This window comes from Callorhinus ursinus, unplaced genomic scaffold, assembly GCF_003265705.2.
Source record: "Callorhinus ursinus isolate GAN/ISIS: 27379988/994484 unplaced genomic scaffold, GSC_fseal_2.0 scaffold77, whole genome shotgun sequence".
Lineage (NCBI taxonomy): Eukaryota > Metazoa > Chordata > Mammalia > Carnivora > Otariidae > Callorhinus > Callorhinus ursinus.
The window spans coordinates 3867965-3887746 of record NW_027397139.1 but is presented as its reverse complement, the minus strand read 5'-3'; the positions used below and the strand labels follow the sequence as shown (position 1 = coordinate 3887746).

Genomic DNA, 19782 nt, shown 5'->3' with positions numbered 1-19782 from the left:
AGGACGCCCCCTCGGGGCGCGCGGCCACGCCCCCCGCCCGGCGCACCCTCCGCCGCCTGGCCCGCCGCGCGCGGCCGCCGGGGGCGGGGTCTGGGCCGGAGGAGCCGCCCCCGGCGCGCCCACTCCGGCCCTGGAGCGCGTCCCCGCCTGCTTCCCGAAGCGCGCCGTCCCCACTCGGGGCCCCCAGCCGGAGACCCCGCCTCCGGTCCCTGCGGCGCGCACCCCCTGGCCCTTCTCGGAGTACCCCCTCCCCACGCCGGCAAGCTCCGCCTTTCCCCGGTATGATCCTCCCTCCCGGGAGCGCCCCGCCCCATCTCGGCACGCCCCTCCCTCCCTCCCAGGACGGCCCCACCCCCTCCCGGCGCGGCCCTCCCTTCTCGGTGCGCGCCCCGCCCCCTCGCGGGCGCGCCCACCCCACGCCAGGGCGCGCGGCCGGCGGGAGCCCGCCCCTTACCCGGACGCTTCCACCCTGGCCCCGGGCGCGTCCCCGTTCTCGATGGGGGAGGGCTTCGCTCCCCACGTGGCCGGGCGAGGGTGCGGAAGCGGCCAGCCCCGCCCCCCGGCCACGTGCGCGACCCTTCCCCCTCTCCTTTACCCTGACCTGGGCCCTGCTGGACCGCGCTCCCCTTCGCTCCTTCGCCCCTGCTACAGGAGTCCCCTCGCCTTTCCCGGAGCCCCGCGTCTGGGCAGGAGGAGTGGGGCGCCCCGCCCAGCCGGGGCCGGCGAACCTGCGTTCGTTTCTCTTCCTGCGCCCCCCTCGGGAGTCACTTCTGCGCACCTCACGAGGGGTGGGGAGGGTCGGTGTCTGCTGGAGAGGAGCGGGGTCTGGGGGTCAGGAAGGGGAGCCGGATGGGGTTGCAAAGGGCTGGGCGAGGCAGAGCGTTCCGGCCCTGCCAATACACGGGGTTAGGAACATCGCTCCCCGCCGCCGGGCAGGAATCCTTGGGACTCAGATTGGGAACCGTGGGGCCTGTAGAAACCCCGAGGACGTCCGGGCCAGGTAGCTCAATGGGGAGGGCGCAGATGGCCGGGGTCAGCCAAGCCAGAAGTCCGGGGCCGGGGTCACGCGGAAGTGGGACGACAGGGTGGCCCTCTCCGCGGCGACCACGGCCCCGCCCCTTCCTAGGCTGGCTGTGGGGAACGAGCATGGCCAGAGCGGCCTCCTGGGAGCACAGCTGCTTCGGCCTGCGTGTGGACAGGGCCGGAACCCCGGCCCCAGCGGCCCCAGCGGCCCCATCCCCGACTCCCTCTTCATTCTCCCGCCTCGCTGGCCGCTAGCCGACCCGCAAGGCTCTTGCCCCTGTCTGCTCCCGTCTGGGCCCCCCACCCCCACCCTGCACGTGGCTGTACGGGGAAGGGCTAGAGATACAGTGTTGACTAAAGGTTGCCCAGACAAAGTACTGCCACTTTGACAGACCAGTCCCTTTTTCCAGGCCGTGGACCATCCAAGCGGGCACTTGGCGGGCACTGCAGTCATCATTTCCTGCCGGCCTGGGCCCCCCTATGCCCCCTGTGCCCTTGAAGGTCTCAGAGGTGAGCCGCCTGGGCGAGTCCCCAGTCCCCCATCAGCCCTCAGGGGCCTTAGGCGCCCCACTGCCCATAGGTGCTGCCCAGCTTACACCAGGCACGGAGGCAAGCCACAGAACAAGAAAGAGGCCAGCACCCATTTGTTGCTTCCACGGACGTTTACTGTGCCTGGAGCGATCCCCCCAACAGTGTGCCCTCAAGGGGCTCAAGATCTAGGGCAGGGCAGCTGGGAGTCAGGAAGGGGGTGGGTGGGTTGGCACAGGCCTGCCAGGTGGAAAGGGCGTGGGTGGGCATGGGCCTGCCGAGTGGAGGAAGGGGGTGGGGAGAAGTACCCCACAGGCAGCCCCACCTGGGGCCTCCAACAGGCGTGGCAGGGGGCTGCACTCAGGGCTGCTGCAGGGACATGGGGTGATGGCTAAGGAGGTGCCTTCTTCCTATGGGCAGAGAGTGTGAGTAGACGGGTCAGGGCTGCCATCCTGGTCATTCCCAGCAGGCTGCATGGCTCCAGACAAGACATGCCTCCCAGCAAATATCAGGATCTCGGACCTGTGGACTTCATCTGTGGGCCATGCTGGCCGCTCTGCAGGCAGGAGCCCCTGTACGGGGGCCTGTGTTCTACCCAAGGGACATGTGTGCTCACACCCTGAGCAGCCCGCGTGTGTACAAGCCCCAGCACCCGCTGATCCCCACCCCACTGAGGCTCCACGCTCACCTCTGCCTTGTTTTGTTACTCTCTTCTATGACCCTTTGAGTTGTCACCCCCATTTCACAGATGAGGAAATCAAGTCCAGCAGAGGCTGGAGAAGTGGGCAAAGCTGAGACAGTAGAGAGTTTGGGGGAAATACTGAGGTGGCCCGAGCACTTGTGGCAGCCAGTCCCTCCCTTCTTCCTGTCTCTGCCCTGCTTTGGTGGCACTCACGGGGTCAGGAGGGCACTCACCCGGCTGCAAGACCAGAGCGGGACAGGGGGCAGTCAATGGCTTTGGAGGGGAGGCAGGCCTGGGGACCACAGGTGAGCAGAGATGCCCCGGGCCCCTGTGCCCACAGGGAAGGTGCCCCAGACAGGACAGGCTCAGAACCAAGGCTGCAGTGTATGAGTGTGTGTGTACGTGAACATACATGAACATACGTACATGTGTATACACATGCTGGGATGGCCCTAGCTTCTCTTAAGACAGTAAAGACTTCACATTTGGTTTTAATAGTTTTAGCAATACTTTCTATAACATTCGACTTTCTTTTTGAAACCCATGCATATTTTATTACTTTTATTCTTTTATTTAAAAAAATTTTTTTAAGTAGGTTCTACACCCAGCACGGAACCCAATGTGGGGCTTGAACTCAGGACCTTGAAATCAAGACCTGAGCGGCGATCCGGTAGGAGGCTTAACCAACTGAGCCCCCCAGGAGCCCCCCCCTTTGTTCTTTTTAAATGTCAGCAGGTACCAAGCCGTGTCATTACAGGCCACGTGTCCTTTCTTTTTTATGCTTTTCTATATGAAAAACTATTTTCTAAATAAATCCCCCCCCAAGTGTAGGCTGGACTCAGGGACTCACTTCCAAAGAACAGAGCAGGGAAGGGGAGGGCAATGACCTGAGTGTGGGGAGGCCTGGCAGACCCCACCTTAGCCCTTGGTCAAGATCAAGGTCAACTTCAGGGTGACGTCTGGGTAGCATCAGGGACCCTTGATGGGAGATGACAGGAAGACTCAACTCTCTACTATCTCTCAACTCTGTGTTCTTCCCCAAAACCCATAACCCTTGTCTAACCTCAGCCCAGATTAGGGAACATCTTACAAAATTCCCGAGCAGTCCCCCAAACTGTCAAGGTCATGAAAAACAAGGAACAACTGAAGAAGTGTCCTAGATTTTGAGAGTAAGGAGACAACATGGTTCCACAGCTGCTGGAACAGAGAAGGACCTTAGTGGAGGAGGCCAGGAGACTGGACTAAGGTCTGGAGTGCAGTGAATGCAAATATACACAAGTGCATTTCCTGCGTCTGACGAGCTATCGACGGGAGGGGCACCAGGTGAAGGGTACATGGGACTCCATACTGCCAAAGTACTCCAAGATGGAAATTTTAATATCTTTTTAAGTCCTCTCTATGCCCAACGGGGGCTCAAACTCACAACCCCGAGATCAAGAGTCACACACTCCACCAATTGAGCCAGCCAGGCGCCCTCAAGATGAAAATTTTAAAACAAACATGAAGAAGGGCGCCTAAGCGTCTGACTCAATCTCTGCTCAGGACTGGATCTCAGGGTCATGAAGTCAAGCCCAGTGTTAGGTCCCAGTGTGGAGCCTACTTAAAAATAAAATAAATAAATGTTTAAAACAGACATGGAGAGTGAACACAGGAGTCCTATTTATAATGAGAGCTGCATTAAGATATTAGCAGCTCATTTTGGAGGCACCATGGAGTTTTACCCTCCCTTGCTTGTCAAACTGTAAATGTGGTGCCTTTGACCCACCAATTCCACTGCCAAAAAGGTACCCCCAAAATACCCCTAGGGAATCTAGCGTGTCTGTATACTCTTGCATTGTTTCTAATGGGAAAAAAGAAGGAACCCCACTGGGCCTTACTGGCCGTGGCCGTGGGAGGACCAGGGCACAGAGCTTCCAGCAGGCCCCGGCTCCCCTGGTCTCCACCCGACCTGCTGAGAGGAACTTCTTGCAGACCCTCTTCTCTCACACAGGGCTCTGTGGTCTCCACAGGGAGTAGTACCCTGGCTCGGCCCCACTGAGCCGAGTGACGGCAGCCAGGCCCTGACCCCCCAGGTCTCACCAGCATGGGCTCCAGACACACAGGCTCTGGTCTGTGGGTGGCCTGGTGCCAGGCACTGGGGTCCGGCAGCAGAGTTCACTGTCTGGCAGGGGCGCACCCGTGTCCAGAGGCTATCTGAGCATCATGGGAGCCCAGGGCATAAGCCCCACGGGGGTCCCAGGACTTCTCTGGGAGCAAATTGGCCTGAGCCATTTCCCTTTAAGTGGAGACAGTGGGGACAGCAACCTGGTGACCCAGGGTTATCATAAAGACTGACTGGGCTTGAGACAGGAGCTCTGAAATGGAAGGGGACCCTGATGCTGGGTTCGCACCCCCTCCAATGCAGTCCCACAGCTCCCAGGCCGGCCCCGCACCCCGACCGTGAACCTGCCCTGCGGGAGCGCCCACACCTTAGGTCAGGGTGCTCAGGGTCCTCAGGGGCAGCACCCACCAGAGGCCCCATCTCACATCTGGGCCCTGCCGGGCAACGGCTCCTCTCATAGCCACAGCCACTGTGGTGGAGGGAACAGAACCCCCGGCCTCCTCGGGAATCTCGGGGGCCCTGCAGTTCAGGCAGAGATGGACAGAGGCAGCAGAGTGGGTCCCACCAGCTCCGTCTATTGGGGACGATGCGGGGAAGCAGAGTCCGCAGAGGGAAGGAGAGGAGGGTGGACGGTCTGGCCCTCGGGTGCTGGGGACCCCACGTGAAGTCCTGTCTGGGCTCCACGGCCCCGGGGTGAGCAGCATCCACACCAGGTCCCAGGCCTGACCCCCAGAGAGGAGCTTGTGCCCGGCTGTGTCCCCAGGGCTCTCTGGGTACCAGGGCACACACAGACCATGGGACCCGGGGGGCTTAAGCTGTGCCAGGTCAGGTGTCACGGGGAGCCGAGGGCGCCCTGCCCAGGGTGCACATGCTCGGGGGTCTGCTGAGCAGCAGGAGAATGCTGCTGCCGGGTGTGAACACATGTGTTGTGGAAAATCCACAAAATGGAGAACCGAAAGTTGGCCCTTCTCCCAGGCAGCCTAGCCCATGGGCCATACCAAGCAGAAAGGAAGGGGGGGGCGCATCCTGGAATGTACCACTGGCTTCCCCCCATCACTGCTGTGCATGGTCTGACCCCCACCCCAGAGGCTGACGGTGAGCCCTTCAGGGGCACTCCACCCAGAAAGAGGTGACCCCTCAGGCACAGAGCCTGTGGGCCAGGTCAGCCTGAGGAGCCCACAGTGCACAACGGCCTGCCTCAGTTTATCCCTTACGTGCAATGGGCAGGCGCTACGGAACAACCAGCACTCAGTCTCAACACTGTGACTATCCAAGGGCAGGGGAGGGGACACACAGTGAAGCTTTCAGAATCCTTTCTGTCACAGCATGTCATGCAGAACTACTATGACACACAATATGTTCGGGTCCTCAGCTGTGGATTCTGGGGGGACAATTTTCCCCACTTTAACAAGGGGAGGCGGGGTCTTGGCACATTCAGCAAAGAAGACAATGGAGTCCAGGTGAGCCTAGACAATGCAGAGTCTGAAAACAGACCCACGCACTCAAGAGCCCAGCATGTGATAAAGACAGCCCGGTCAGTAGGGGCAAGAGTGGCTTCCGTGGGAAATGGAGTCGGGGTAACCTATTTGGAAAAGCAGTTTGGGTTCCCACCACACTCCTTCCCAAAAGCACTTTCCAAAATTAGACCAAAAATTTAAATATATATTTAAAAAAGAAACCATTACATTTCAAGAAAAACACATCAAATGTTTTATAATCTTGGAGTAAATATTTCTGAGCATGACACAAAATGCAGAAGCCATAAATGAAAAAAGCTAATAATGACTAATAATGATTTTAAATGCTTAGCAAAAATAATATGAATTTTTTTAGAAATCGAAGGAAAAAAAAAACACAGTCCAAGTCAAAAAACAAATTATAGACTGGGGGAAAAACGATTTTAACAGGAAATGGGCTAATTTCCTTAATACGTAAAGTGCTCCTAGTAAACAATAACACCAACAACCCAATGGAAAACAGTTGAAGAATATGAAATACAAATGGCTTTTAAATACGTACATGTTTATAATAAATACAGACTTTCCCATTTTGAAATGATTGTATGAGTGGTAAAAATAACAAAAATAAATCTGACAGGGGCGCCTGGGTGGCTCAGTCGTTAGCCGTCTGCCTTAGGCTCAGGCACTGGGGTCTGGCAGCATGGAGTTCGCTGTCCGGCCGGGGCGCACCCGTGTCCAGAGGCTATCTGAGCACCAAGGGAGCCCAGGGCATAAGCCCCACCGGGGTCCCAGGACTTCTCTGGGAGCAAATTGGCCTGAGCCATTTCCCTTGTAAGTGGAGACAACGGGGAAGCCTGCTTCTCCCTCTCCCACTCCCCCTGCTTGTGTTCTCTCTCTCGCTGTGTCTCTGTCAAATAAATAAATAAAATCTTAAAATAAATACATAAATAAATAAATCTGACAAAACTATTGATATGTTTCATTTCACTTCTAGGAAACACAAGTAAGCTACAATGAAATACAATTTTACCCCTACCAGATCTGCAAAATCAGGCATCAGGGACGGAGGACACTAGGCCCCTCCTTCCTTCCTTGGTGGGAGGCAATTTGGTATGACCTGTTAAAGAGATCGGGCACACATTTAGAGACCTATGAAAAGCACTTCGACCTATCACTCCTGCACTAAAGAATTTAGCCTACAGAAATAGTCCTACTTGGATACAAAGACATTTGTACAAGGATAATCAATCTAGTATTGCTTGTTACAAAAAGACTAGAAAGAACCTAAATTTCTACCAAGAGGAAACAATAAATATAGTACTAAGACAATATGGTGCAGCAATTAGAACGAATGACCCAGATCTCTGCGTCAGAACGGGGAGAGCACTCTCCAGGCTATGTTGACTAAAAGGATCCCAGGTAAAGGGAGCAAAGTTTTGTGTAAACACATCAGATGTATATGCATAGATTTTCTTTGTTGACACAGGAGAAACTGCCCCAGGAGAGGGGAGCCAGGCCTTGGAGGTCAGGGGTGGGAAGGATGCCAAGTCTTCCCCCAACACCCTTCCAGACTCCAAATTTTTTACTCTGTGTATCTGAAAACATTTTTGTTCCAATTCTAAACAAGTTGTTTTCAACTTACTGCATTTGTGGAGCTCTGGCCCTGATGGGGTCAAAAGAACATGCTCTGTGACAAGGGCAGCAGGGGGAGGGTGGGGTGTGCTTTGGGGAAGAAACACTGTAGCAACAGACCCGTTGAGAAACATTAGCCATGTTGGGGTCATCTGCACAAGGCCAGGATGTAGGAAGGGCCTGTCAGCCACAACGCCCAGCCTGTGCAAAGGCCCTGTGGTGGGGAGGGCAGATGAGAGCTAGGCCCGTAGACATTCTCTACCCTACTGAGTACACATCTCGCGTGTACTCAGTTTTGCTTCTTCGCGTCCGTTAGTATCAGAAAAGACCCTAGACTCCCAGCAAGAGGGGCACGTGGGGCTCGGGAGGGACGAGGCACCTGCAGCAGGCTCCACTGCCCATCCCCAGGCCAGGGCACTTTGCTCTGTCAGACAAGGACCGGCCGGACCCCCCAAGCCCAGGGGCGGGGTTTGTCCGGACAGCAAGCCTCGAGGGAGGGGCGTCCTCGCGCGGTCCCGCGGGCGGGCCCCCACCCCCGTCACCGTGGCAGCGGCGGCACGGCCACGCGGCCCGCTCCCTAGGCGCCTCGCGAGCGTTCCACGTCCCCTGCGCACCAGTCCGAAGTTCCAGCCGCGAGCAACGGAAAGCCCCGCGGAGCAAAGCCCCGCTCGCTGTCCACGCCGACACCGATGTCTGCGCTGGGCCCGGACCCTGCGGGCCGGGAGGTCGAGGTGCGCAGGGAAGAGGCGGGCGCCGGGCGGGCTGCCGGGGTCCGAGCTGCAGCCCCTTGCCGCCTCCTCCTGGGTCCGGCCGGCCGCGGTGGCGGCCGCCGCCTTAGCGCGCGGAACCCGCCACTTCCGCTTCCGCCCAGACGGCGCCCCCTCCGCGTCGTGCCCGCCCCCAGAACGAAGCACCGCCCTCTCTTAAGGGGGCCGCGGAACCCAGGAAGCCTCGGGCTGGGGGGCGGAAGTAGCTCTGGGTCTTGGCCTCCGCACCGCCTGCTGCAGCAACACGGGCTCAGTCGCCACGGACGACAGGCCACTCGTCTCCGAGGCCCTTCTCGCTCTGGGGCGGCACAGAGGACACTCCAGGGGTTGGTGGTGAGGTCCTGGGAGACCCTGGCTCAGCCTTGCCTTCAATGGCACCCCGGGACGACACGCTCCGATGGCCCCAAGGCGGGAGTGCTCCCTGTACCCCCGTCCCAGCCCGCCCTTTCCTGGGGAGACCCCGCTGGGCCTTTGGACCGGTCAGGGCCAGGGTGGGCTCCCTTGGCTCTCTGTGCAAGGGACGGGGGTGAGGACAGGCGGGACAGCTAAGTCAGCCCAGCGACCGCACAGCACCTCCCAGGCCTTGCGTCCTTATCTACCACATGGGAGCGGAAGGGGCCCCGGCCCCAGAGCAGAGGGAGCCCACCACATGGGATCAAGCCGGCAAGGGTCCTGGGTTCAAATGCTGCCTACCCCTCCATCACCACCCAACCAGTAGCCTCAAGGGGTGGGACTCCGGATGGGACCCAAACCCACCCCCCCTTCCACAGGGACAGCGGCCTGACCCCTGCATTTGTGCCAAAATGTCCTGGGAGCTTGGGGGCGAAGCCCCGCCCCCTCGTCCAACTCACTGGGCCCTGAGAGAGCATGCATGAACCATGAAAGGGAGAAGAACCCTAAAATTTTAAATCTTTAATTTGTTTTCACGTTTTTCTTTCTTTTTGCTTCCAAAAGGAAAGGAGAACATAGCTCCGCGCCTGTACATCGTCCACGGCCCCTGGGCTGGGGCAGGTCCTGGCCCCGGCCCCCTACCCTCCAGCTGCCTCAGAGGACTGGGGTGCCCGGGGGGGGGGGTTCACATGCAGCCCCCCGCCAGGGCGGGGGCGAGGTCCAGGTGCCGCCTTATTGCTGAAGTCCCCGCACGGCTCAGGGCTAGGCTAGGCGCGCTGGCTGGGCAGCTCCTGGGAGATGAAGCGGCGGAGGCGCTCCAAGTACTGGCTGTAGAGCTCGATGTCATTGTGCCCGGCGCCCTCCACCCACAGCGGCTCCACGGCCTTGGGGCAGCGCTCATAGAGCGCCAGCCCGTGGGAGAAGTCGATTACTTCGTCCTCCGTGCCGTGGATGATGAGCACCGGTGACGTGATCTTGGACACCTTCTCGATGCTGTAGGGCAGGGCACGTCAAGGCTGGGAGCAGCGCCCCGCCCCGCAGAAGCCCCACCCCTGGCCTCCCGCCACGGCCACCCCCATCCATCCCTCTCTCACTTGGGGAACGCATCGAAGCAGTAGGTCTTCTTGGTGTCAGGGAAGGCAACGCGCATGCCTGAGGTGAGCGGAGAGTGCAGCACCACGGCAGCGCACTCATAGCGAGAGGCCAGGTCCACGGTGGGCACCGTGCCGATGCTCTGCCCGTACAGGATGATGCTGTCCGGGCTGATGCCGTACCTGGCAGTGGGGCAGGGTCAGCCACAGCTGGCAGCAGCCATGGCAGTACTCACACCCCTGCTACCCCGCCCCGCTGGGGCAGTCCCCCACTCTCCCTGCGCAGCCTCCAGGCAATGGAGAGTGCCCCTACTCACCATCCCTGTCCCCCAACAATGAACAAGTCTGCTCAGGAAGGAGGCAGGGCCTGGGCATATGTGCAGAGGCCTGGCCCAGCTGCAGCCCCACCTGGCCCTGACCCTGTTTCAGCAACAGTATCAAACTGGATCACAGGTATGGGGTGCCCCTGGTGAGGGCCCCAAGGCCATGCTTAGGCTTCTGGGGGGCAGGGCAGTCCTGGGGCCTCTCCTGCTCCGCCCCTCACCAAACCCCTATCCCCCCACACACTTCATCAGGGACACACCCAGTCCTGGGAGCACAGGCAGGGAACCTGTCTTCCTCCCGGCATCACCCATCCCCTCGGCCACGAGAAATCCTGGTAGCTGTGTCCCCTGATTTTATCAGCCAGTTTACAGCGCCTCGGTGGCTAGCATGCCCAGTTAGGTGCTTAGTACTACACAGGTGAGCGGGAATGGTGGCTCCTGTGTGGAGGTGGGCACCACCTCCCATGTCCAGGTCCCAGCCCTGCCCCCCACCCTGCCACCTGCCCCCCAACTCCTCTAGCACCCCACCCTACCCCTAGCACAACTGACCCAGCCCCAAGCCAGTTCCATAGCCTCCAAGTGCCCATTCCCATCTGCATGGGGACCCACTAGCCACCCTCCCCGGGTGAAAGGCCTCCATGATTCTCCTCCCACAAACCTGGATCCTGATATACCAAGGGGGTACCGCTCTGCATCTCAGCTGTGCACCCTACCCAGGTGGCAAGACTCCACTTCCCTGTCTACCCAGGGGCCATCCACACCTGTCTCTGTCCTAGCAGCACTCCAGGTCACAACTGCCTGGCCTCACACCTACCACCTTGGCCGCCACTCCTCAGCCTGCTCCCCACACCATTTCGGCCACCACTGCGCCGAGCACCAATCCAGCCCTAACCCTTGGACATCTCCAACTGGAAAAACACGACAGGTGCCAGATGGAGCAACAATTCTTCCCCAGACCTCCCCAGCCCCTGGTCACCACTCGGGCCCAAGCCTCCTGCCCTCCCACTGACTCTTTCCCTGAGGGACTGGGTCTCTGGAAGACAGTGCCGGGAGCAGGACAGATGGTGGAATGGAGAGAGCTCGGAGCCCTCACCCCAGAGCGGGGTGTGATCTGCCAGCCACCCCCAGCCGGCAGGAACAGCAGGAAGGGCTGAGAAAGCCAAGGGCAGCTCGTACCTGCACCGCGCCACCCAGGATGGGTCCCCAGTGCCAGGGTGGTGCCAGGGGACCCCACTCCTGGGGCCTGTAGCCCGGACTGCCTGGTGCATCACTTCGGCAACCAGGGTCCCCACCTCCCCAGGGCAAGCTGACTTTGGTCCCTATAGGAACGGGTGGGGCGGGGCGGCCAGGCAGGGCTGAGACGGGGCAGCCCCAAGAAGGCAGTAGGCAGGGCACCACCTCCAGGAGGGTCAGAGTCAGTCAGGGTGGTCTCCTTCCAGAGGATTCTTTGGATTCTCAGACACCAAGCAAGTGTGCTTCAGTGAGCAAGCGGTAGGGTGGGAAGGGGGCTGCCCAGGAGCTGGATGAGCAGCACTGTGGGGGTCCAGGGAGGGAGGCGTGGCCCAGACCTCGGTGGCCCTGAGTCAAGCACACAGGTATGCGCTGGGGGCCCACACCCAGGGAGGACCTAGCCTCTGCTTGTTAGGCTCCCACTGGCCCCCAGGGCTGTGCTAGACACCAAGCTGCCGGACAGAACCCTCCAGGCCCAGAGGAGACCACAGTCCATGGCCACTCATGCCTCACAGGCCAGCCGTGAGAACATGAGCAAAGCAGCTCCACTCTACCCTGCAAATCAAATGCTCCCTTGCTGCAGGACTCTGAGTCTTTTCACACAGCCTGCACACACCACCTCCTATGCTTGCATCCTCCATCCACCCAGTAGAGGCGGAGCCTCCACTCCCCCAGGGACAGCCCCAGCCCATCCACACCCCTGCCAGGCAAGGGGTTCCCAGAAGGAGAGGAGGGGCCCACACCCAGGGAGAAGAGTGCCCACCCCACCTCCCGGCACATCAAGCATGCCTGTCACACCAAGGGGACACCCAGTGTGGCCTTTGATGGCTCCCTCTCCTACAGGCCACCCACCAGGACCCAGGGAGACTGGCCTGAGTCCCTGGGCGGTCACCCCCCACCCCAACATAAAGCTCACCGGGTGCGCAGCGCCTGCCAGGCGGCATCAATGTCCGCGTACAGGTTCTTCTCGGAGGGCTTGCCCGAGCTGATGCCATAGCCCGAGTAGTCGTAGGAGAAGATGTTGCAGTTGATGCGCGTGCCCAGGCCGATGTAGAAGCTGCTCATCTGGCCCAGGTCCACCGCGTTGCCGTGGGAGAAGAGAACCGTGTACCTAGGGCAGGGAGGGAGGGAGGACAGGTCAGAGGGCCCCCCAACCCCCACGGACAAGAGTATTGAGGGAGACAGGCCACCTCTGCCACCAAGAGCCCGGCTCCTCCTGGCTGTGTGGTCTTGGGCAGGGGACAGCCAGCAGAGCCTCAGACGTCCCCTCTGTGAAAGGGGACCGCTGGGACCATCGGTTACAGTCTCAGCACAGGGTGGACTCACAGTGCAAGCTAAGCAAGCACAGCGACCGCCATGGGTATTCCCCCTGGGCAGCAGCTGTCTCTCCTCTGGAATCGCTCCTTTTAGAGGGACTCTTGACAGCCCAAGATGGCACACACATATGCCTGCAGCTTGGAACCTTCCGGAGAATGAGGCAGCAGCACCCACCCTTGCCCCCACAAATGAATAAAGCCCCCTACTCACAGCACCTCTTCCCACTCTCAGAGAACATGACCCTAGCACTCATTTCTGCCCTGCAAGGCTGCTGGCAGATCAGGACCTGCCCTAGGCCACACCGACAGGCTGGGTCCTGGCCAATCGACTCCTACAATCTTCTTCCTCCAGCACCCCTGGGCCCCAGCCTAGCTAAAAGGTAAACACTTGCCCTTTGAACTCAGACCTGGAGTAAGAACCCCACCTATTCTAAAGGCAGAAACACCTGGAAGGCCCCACCTCTTTCCCACTGCTGTACTCAGGGAAGAGCTGCACCTCCAGGCCCCAAGGACACCCTGGTAAGGAGGAGTCAGACTTCGCCTCAGACACCTGCCAGGACTCGGGTGCCCTGGCCCCAAAGCGAACGCCAAGGCCTCACTGAGCACCAAGCACCCAGGAGCCCTTCCCTGGGCAGGTGAGCACCGAGACCCTGAAGCAGGCAGCCCCTCATCAAGCAGGTGTGACATGGCCACTCAGAACCACCTCCCCGCGCCTCGGGACACTTCTCAGCAAGACAGGACTACAGTCAGAGGGACACCCGGCATTTAGGGCTCAGGGCAGTCCCATGTGGCCTTGGGTGGAATGAGGCCTGCTCTTGGTGGGTGTGATCTGCCACCCCTTTGGCAAGGCAAATCCCCAGGGCACCTGCACTGCCAGACGGGCTCTCACCCGGGCTCTGGCCCTCCGGGGAGACCTGTGACAAGAAATGAGAGGCCTATCCTGCACCAGGAGCCTCCCAGGTCTCCCTTACTTGGTCCTTCCACCCCCTCCAAACGGTGTCCAGGCCCCATCCCAGTTCCGTCCGAAAGGCTCACCTGGCGCTGGGCACACAGCGCACGTACATGCAGGAGATGCGGTTGCCCCGGCTGCTCTTGGTCAGGAAGACCTCGACGGTGTCCAGCTCACGCTGGCCGTACTGGAAATCAGCCCGCTCCATCAGCTGGAGCTTCCAGCGCCCAGGGGTGCCGGCAGAGGTCCGCAGGGTCCCCGAAGGAGCGGCCCCGGCTCCACCAGGCCCCGGCTCGGGCTCGGGCACCAGCGAGTAGGTAGGCTCTGGCGGCAGGAAGGCGAGCTTGGCAGCAATGCGGCCGGGGCAGGGCGGGCAGCAGAAGAGGCAGCAGAGCTCGCTCACTGACAGGCCGTTCATGGCGGGCGCCAGGCCCCAGGGTGGGCCTCGCGTGGCAGGGGAGGGGTGGGGGTGCTCTGAGACGCGGGCAGGGGGGAGGGCAACCCCCAGCCACCGCCCCAGACGAGAGCCCCCTTAGGAGGCCGCAGCCCAGCCCCATCGTGGTCCAAGCTGAGCCCTCGGGAGCCTCACAGACTTGCGTCTCCATGTTGTGCAGAGGGCAGCCCTGCAGGGGAAAAGAGAGAGGTGGGGTTCCCTCGGGGTTCCGCTGGGAGGCAGGTGACCCAATCTCATCCATACCAAGCTTCCTGGCCTTCCTCACAGCCCAGTCCACCCTCTTCTGCCCAAACTGCTCCACCCTCCATCCCATGGACCTGTGGGCCCAACTCGTCATCCATAGAATTCAGGTATCTCCCAAGGGACTTTGTGGGACCCAAAGCAGACCAGACCAGCATGTGCTATACCCTTCCTCAGCGCGCAGTCACCAACTCTTGCCATGTAAGCCTCCACCTGTCAGCCCAGCCTTGGCCTGCAGGCTGTGCTGGGCGATCAGACCCCTGGCTCACCCCAGCTGTCCCCCCACACAGCCCCTGCTCTGGGCTCACACATACCCTGTCACCCTCCCTACGCCTCTGTCCACACAGCTGGCCCAGACCCTCCCCCCAGCCCATCTCCGTGCTATCCAAGGAGTCATCAGCCACCCCCAGGTGACACAAAGCAGCCAAGGGTGGGACAGACTGCTGCCTGGAGAGACCTGGGAGCATGCTCCAGGGGGCCAGGCCTTGCGGGGCAGGACTGCACTGTCCGGAGGCAGGGGACATACAACAAACAAAGGCTCTGGTAACAAAAGCAGGATACATCTAGAGGCTGAGCTGGGACAATGGCTCTCCCCTGTGCTCGGGGCCAGGCTGGGGGGAGGGGACCCTGGAGCCTGAAGGAGTTCCTGCTTCAGCTCTACCAACTTAGGGCTCTGTGGCCTTGGGCAAGGCTCACTCCCTCCCTGGGCCTCTGTCTCCTCACTTACCAGTGAAGACACCTCTCACCTCCCAGGAGGAGTAAATGAGAGAACCAGGCAGTGGACAGGGCACGGGGTGGGGGGAGGGGGGGAACGACTCAGAGACACACACAGAACACGTCACACGGACTGCAGCTAAATCGCTAGAGCAACTCAATACCACACGGCGCTGCCAACACAGGCACTGAAAGAAATCCGAGGGTTTGAGAAAGACCTAACCGCGCAGCAGGCCTTTCCTTACAGACCGGGCCGAGGGAGAGATGTTCACAGCTCGGTGGTAGAGCACCCCGGTACGTGCAGATTTGGGGCCAGAGCATTCGCAAACCACTGGGCCAGGGACACAGATGCAGAGCAGAGCAGGCTGAGGTCCTGGACACACCTGCCCCCCGCGGACCTGTGATCTGCCACCAAGGGCTGGAGAGAGCCACAGCGTGCCTTTGCCCAGATTTGGGGCACACAGGGGGGAGTGGGCGGGAGCTGTGAAAGCCACGGCATCCCTGAACTTGCAGAACTCTCCGGCGGGATGCGCACTGCACGCGCAGTATTAACTATTATTCTCGTTCTCAGATGCAGGAGAGTTTGCCCCCCAGGACACTGGCCAACACGGGGGCACATTTTGGGTTGTGACGAACGGGGAAGGATGTCCCGGCACTGCATGGGTGGAGGCCAGGGATGCCAATGGACACTCTACAGAGCACAGGATGCCCTCCCCTTCGACATATTCTCAGAGATCCAGATCCACACCTCCCCACTGCTGCTGGGGAGGCAGAGAGCGGCTGGCGTTTGCACATCCGGTGAATATCGGTTTCGAGAGGAAGGCCTGGTTGAGAGCCAGGTGGGCAGGTAGGAGCCCCCCGGCAACTGAGGAAATGAAGGGGCACACCCAGGTGGACAAGCCCCACTGCCCAAGCCAGAAACACGGATGTCATCCTTGACTCCTCCCTCCACTGGGGTCTGATAGGTCTTCCTCCAACCAGCACCTAGGTCCTCATGCTGGCCACCTTTCACCTGGGACACTGCACTGCCTGGTTGCTTGCTGCCCACCCCACACCACTCTGCCCGGCAGCCACACTCCTCTCCCAGCACAAACCCAAGCACACCGTCTTTCTTCTGGATGCCCCTGGCCTCCCGCTATTTTCAGGCGAGAAATCGAACCCCTGCCATAGCCTCTCAAGGGCCAACCTCTGCAGCCTCACTCACCGTGTACCCCACCGTGTACCCCACTCCCCTCGATCTCCCCAGACAAGCGCCAGAGTCCACGCCGTTGCCCTGCCAGGGACCCCCCTCCCCCAATCCCACTAGATTGCCCCTTATCCTGTCCACCCTTTGGATCTCCCTTCCAGCGCCCTTGGAGAGGCCTTCCAAACCAGGTCAAGACGCCCCATGCTCTCACAGTTCCGTGTGTCTCCACAGCACTCACACAGCTTGTATTTACATGTTTAACCAACCCCCCACCCACTCCCCACCCCCAGGACAATCAAAAGAGAAACTCCATGAGGACAGCACAGCTCTCTGCTCTTGCTCAGTAAACACTGGCAAAACGAATGAGCAAATGACAAGAGGTAAAGACAAATGGGGGAAGCTACAGAGTCTGCCAGGCTTGACAGGGAAGGAGGGCAGTCTCTTCTTGGGCCACACATACCTGGACCTCCCTCGTGCCATTTATGAGTGTCACTGAGTGAGCCCTGAGAGGGGGCCTCCGACCGGGCAGCGCACACCCACTGCCTCACTCAGTGGACACAAACCCCTGGCACCCAGTGCCCCAGCAGTTCCGTCCACAAGTGCACACTGGGCACTCTGCGGCCAGCGCCCCCCCCCCCCCCGCCAGGCCCAGTGAGGGCTGCTGGTGTTCTAAGGACCTACAAGGAACCAAGGAACTGCAATATCCAGGACGACCTAAATACGAACGATGGCCACGGCACCTCACCCAGCCAGTCGGGGTGGGAAAGCTGCCTGGAAGAAGGTGCAGTCTGAAAGGTGCAAAGTGACCGGGTCACAGGGAACAGGGCAGAGCAAAACTCCAGAGGTGACGGGGAGTCCCAGGAACTGCGGGTCTCCCACTTGAGTGGACAAGGGAAGAGGTGACCAGAGGGGTCCCAGAGGGCGCCAGGGTTGGGTCAGGCCGCGCCCGTGAGCCCTGCTGCAGAGTTCGGACTCCATCCTGGAGGAGTCCTGGGCCGAGCATAGACACCACGGGTTAGGGGCTGCGGTGTGTTCCCTGGCTGCAACCTGGAGATCCCACGGGAGCGGAGACCGGGGCGCCCACCCCGGTGTCCCAGGCGGCCGGAAGACGCCTGCGAAGGGGCAGCGGCGTCCGGGAGACGTTTGGGAAGCAGGGCTCGGCCATGGGATGCTGCGGCGGGCCCGGGTGTCGGGCCGGGGGGGTGGTCGGCGGCCGGGGGCGTGGGCAGTCCCCGACTCGGACGGCGCTCGCCCCGGGGTGAGGGGAGCGCGTCACCTGGAGGGTGGGCGCCCACCCTTCGTCGGAGAACTCAAAGAACCGGGGACAGGGCTCCGCCGGGGTCGGAACGCTGGCCCGCGATGCCCGGCCTGGCCCGCGGGTCCTACAGCCCGGACCGCGGCCTCCCCAGGAGTGAAGGCTCTCGGGGGCGTCCCACCTGGCTGTCCCGGCCTCGCGGGCAGGCCCAGCTCCCCAAACCGCCGCGGGTGGCACTGAGGTCGCCCCGCGCCGCCGCGCTAGCCCCTGCTCGGCACTCACCGCCGCGGCCCGCGCCCGCCGGCCCCGGGGCCGCGCTCCATGGCTCCCGGCCGCCCGCCCGTGCGTCCGTTGGTCCCTCGGCGCCCCGGCCCGGCCTCCTGCGCCGCCGCCGCCGTCGCCGCCGCCGCCGCACCCCCACGGGCGGAAATGAGCCTCGATCCCGCCACCGCCCCGGAAGTGACGAAAGACGCGCGCGGGGGCCCAGGGGCTGCGGACAGACGCTGGCGCTGCGTGCGACCGGGGACCGGGAGGCGGGGTTGTGCGCGGGGTGGGCGTGTCCGGGTTGTGGTTGGCGGAGCCGGGCTTAAGGGAGGAGCTGACTCGCTGGTGGGGCGGGGCACGGCCGGGGTGGGCGGGGCCGGCTACTGTGGGCGGGCGTGGCGGGGTGCGCGGGGCCGAGCTCCGGATTGCAGCCCTGGTTTTGCGCAGAGATACAGCCATTCATTCGTTCTTTCACTCGTTCCAGGGCCAGAGCTAGCGGGAGGCGAGTGAGGCACTCTCTTTGGAAGCAAAATTTACAGAGGCGCCATAAAACTCAGTCATCGGGATAAAAATGTTAATGCACTATCAAAAAAAGGAAATTTTATTGGAACGGGTGCGGAGGGGAAGGCAAGGTCATGCAGGTGCAGGGTCGGATCCTACCTTTTCCAAAATCTTGATATTTTGCTTATCATGGATTATTTTGCATTAATTTTGGCTTTTTAAATATCGCATTAAAATACTGTGAATCAGGGGCGCCTGGGTGGTTCAGTCGTTAAGTGTCTGCCTTTGGCTCGGGTCGTGGTCCCAGGGTCCTGGGATCGAGCCCCACATCGGGCTCCCTGCTCAGTGGGAAGCCTGCTTCTCCCTCCCCCGCTCCCCCTGCTTGTGTTCCCTCTCTCGCTGTGTCTCTTTCTGTCAAATAAATAAATAGAATTTAAAAAAATAAAGCAAAACACTACGAATCTTTGCAGCTGAACTTTTGGTCCCTTAAATTTTGTGCCTTTGGGGAGTGCCTCACACTCCTCACCCCAGTCCAGGCTCAGTTCACACTGAAAGGAGGGAGCAGAACATTACACGAGGAAGGAACAAGAGATAGGGTTGGCCACAAAAGAGAGCGTGGCAGGAGCTCACTGATGAACCTCTGTTGAGACAGTGCTCAGGACAGGCCTGCGGAAGAGGTGACAGGGACAGAGCAGACCAGGCCCCCACCCTGCCTCGAATTTCCCCTGGCCTGCATGCCTTTTCCACCCCATGCCTGCAGCCCCAGCCCACACTCCTCCCCCAGGGAGTCTAATCTTCAGTTTTGTTTACAGAGATAAGCTTCCCCTGCCCTCCCCCAGGGTCCCAGTCCTCCTGACAGAGGCCCGGAGAGGACCTGGGTTCAGGAGTGGAGACTGCCCGGGGTGGTTTCCTGAGGTTTCCTCTGGCCACCTCCCCCAGCTGCATGCCAGGAGGCTGTCCAGGGGGGCTCTGCCCCCCTGCCCCCCTGCCCACGTGCCTCCCTCAAGGCTCCCAGTGTCAGCTAAAGTGCTTCTGAGCGCCAAAGGTCACAACCATGCCAGACTCCTGCCAATTTCCTTGATTTCCTCATGACTTCTTTGAGCAGGAAGAGGCCTGTCCACAGCCTCCCTCCCTGGCCCTCCTTCCTCTCCAGGCTCTGCTCCCCAGGACAACACAGGCAGATATCAGAGAAAGAGGGGTGGGCCCAGGAGGTAGATCGAGGTGAGCCTCGATCCCCATCCACATGCAGTTGGCCCAGCCTTACTGAGCTCCCTCCACTGACCAGAGAAAACTCTGCCAAGATAAAAGCACTGCTGCTGTAGGGCTGCCCGTGTTTCAGGACAGTCACTTGCCTTTTCCTCCCTTCCCAAAGGTCCTGGATGGTCCAGCTGCTAGCCCACTTTTCCTCCTCTTCTCCCCTTGCTCTCTCTGCCCCAGCCATGCTAGCCTTCCCAAGCTTGTTCCTACCTCACGGCCTTTGCACGAGCCATGCCTCCTGCCTGCAGTGCCCTGTCCCCAGATAGCCCCGGGGCCAGCACCTCCTCACCCTCAGGCCCCTGCTCAAACATCACCTCTTCGGAGAGCCCCTGCCTCCGGACCACCCCTAGCCAGAGTCCCTGCCACAGGCACCCCTGTACCATCACCCTCTTTATTGCCATCATAGGACTTCCATCTCC

The 19782-nt window shown here is 60.7% G+C and overlaps 2 protein-coding genes and 1 long non-coding RNA gene across 3 annotated transcripts in view; all 3 read right to left on the bottom strand.

Moving 5' to 3' along the window:
- Positions 1–4754, bottom strand: part of KLF16 (KLF transcription factor 16) — a 16715-nt gene extending 11961 nt beyond the window's left edge. The window contains exons 1-4 of the mRNA XM_025861053.2: positions 4702–4754; positions 2467–2470; positions 1877–1961; positions 47–231 (exon numbers count right to left, since the gene is read on the bottom strand). Coding sequence (XP_025716838.1) covers positions 47–231; positions 1877–1961; positions 2467–2470; positions 4702–4754 — 327 coding nt within the window. The remainder of the gene's footprint in view (positions 1–46; positions 232–1876; positions 1962–2466; positions 2471–4701) is intronic.
- A 134-nt stretch (positions 4755–4888) lies between these two features.
- On the bottom strand, positions 4889–8272 carry LOC112815372 (uncharacterized). Its single transcript, XR_003205967.2, has 2 exons — positions 8041–8272; positions 4889–6911 (listed from the first exon to the last, which is right to left on the bottom strand). It is a non-coding gene; the product is annotated as an uncharacterized lncRNA (long non-coding RNA).
- An 818-nt stretch (positions 8273–9090) lies between these two features.
- ABHD17A (abhydrolase domain containing 17A, depalmitoylase) lies at positions 9091–17779 on the bottom strand. The gene is made up of 5 exons (XM_025861238.2): positions 17624–17779; positions 13579–14115; positions 12144–12338; positions 9678–9857; positions 9091–9576 (listed from the first exon to the last, which is right to left on the bottom strand). Exons 2-5 carry the CDS (start codon positions 13908–13910, stop codon positions 9351–9353), a joined length of 933 nt encoding a protein of 310 aa, XP_025717023.1. The 5' UTR covers positions 13911–14115; positions 17624–17779; the 3' UTR covers positions 9091–9350.
- Between the last annotated feature and the right edge of the window lie 2003 nt (positions 17780–19782).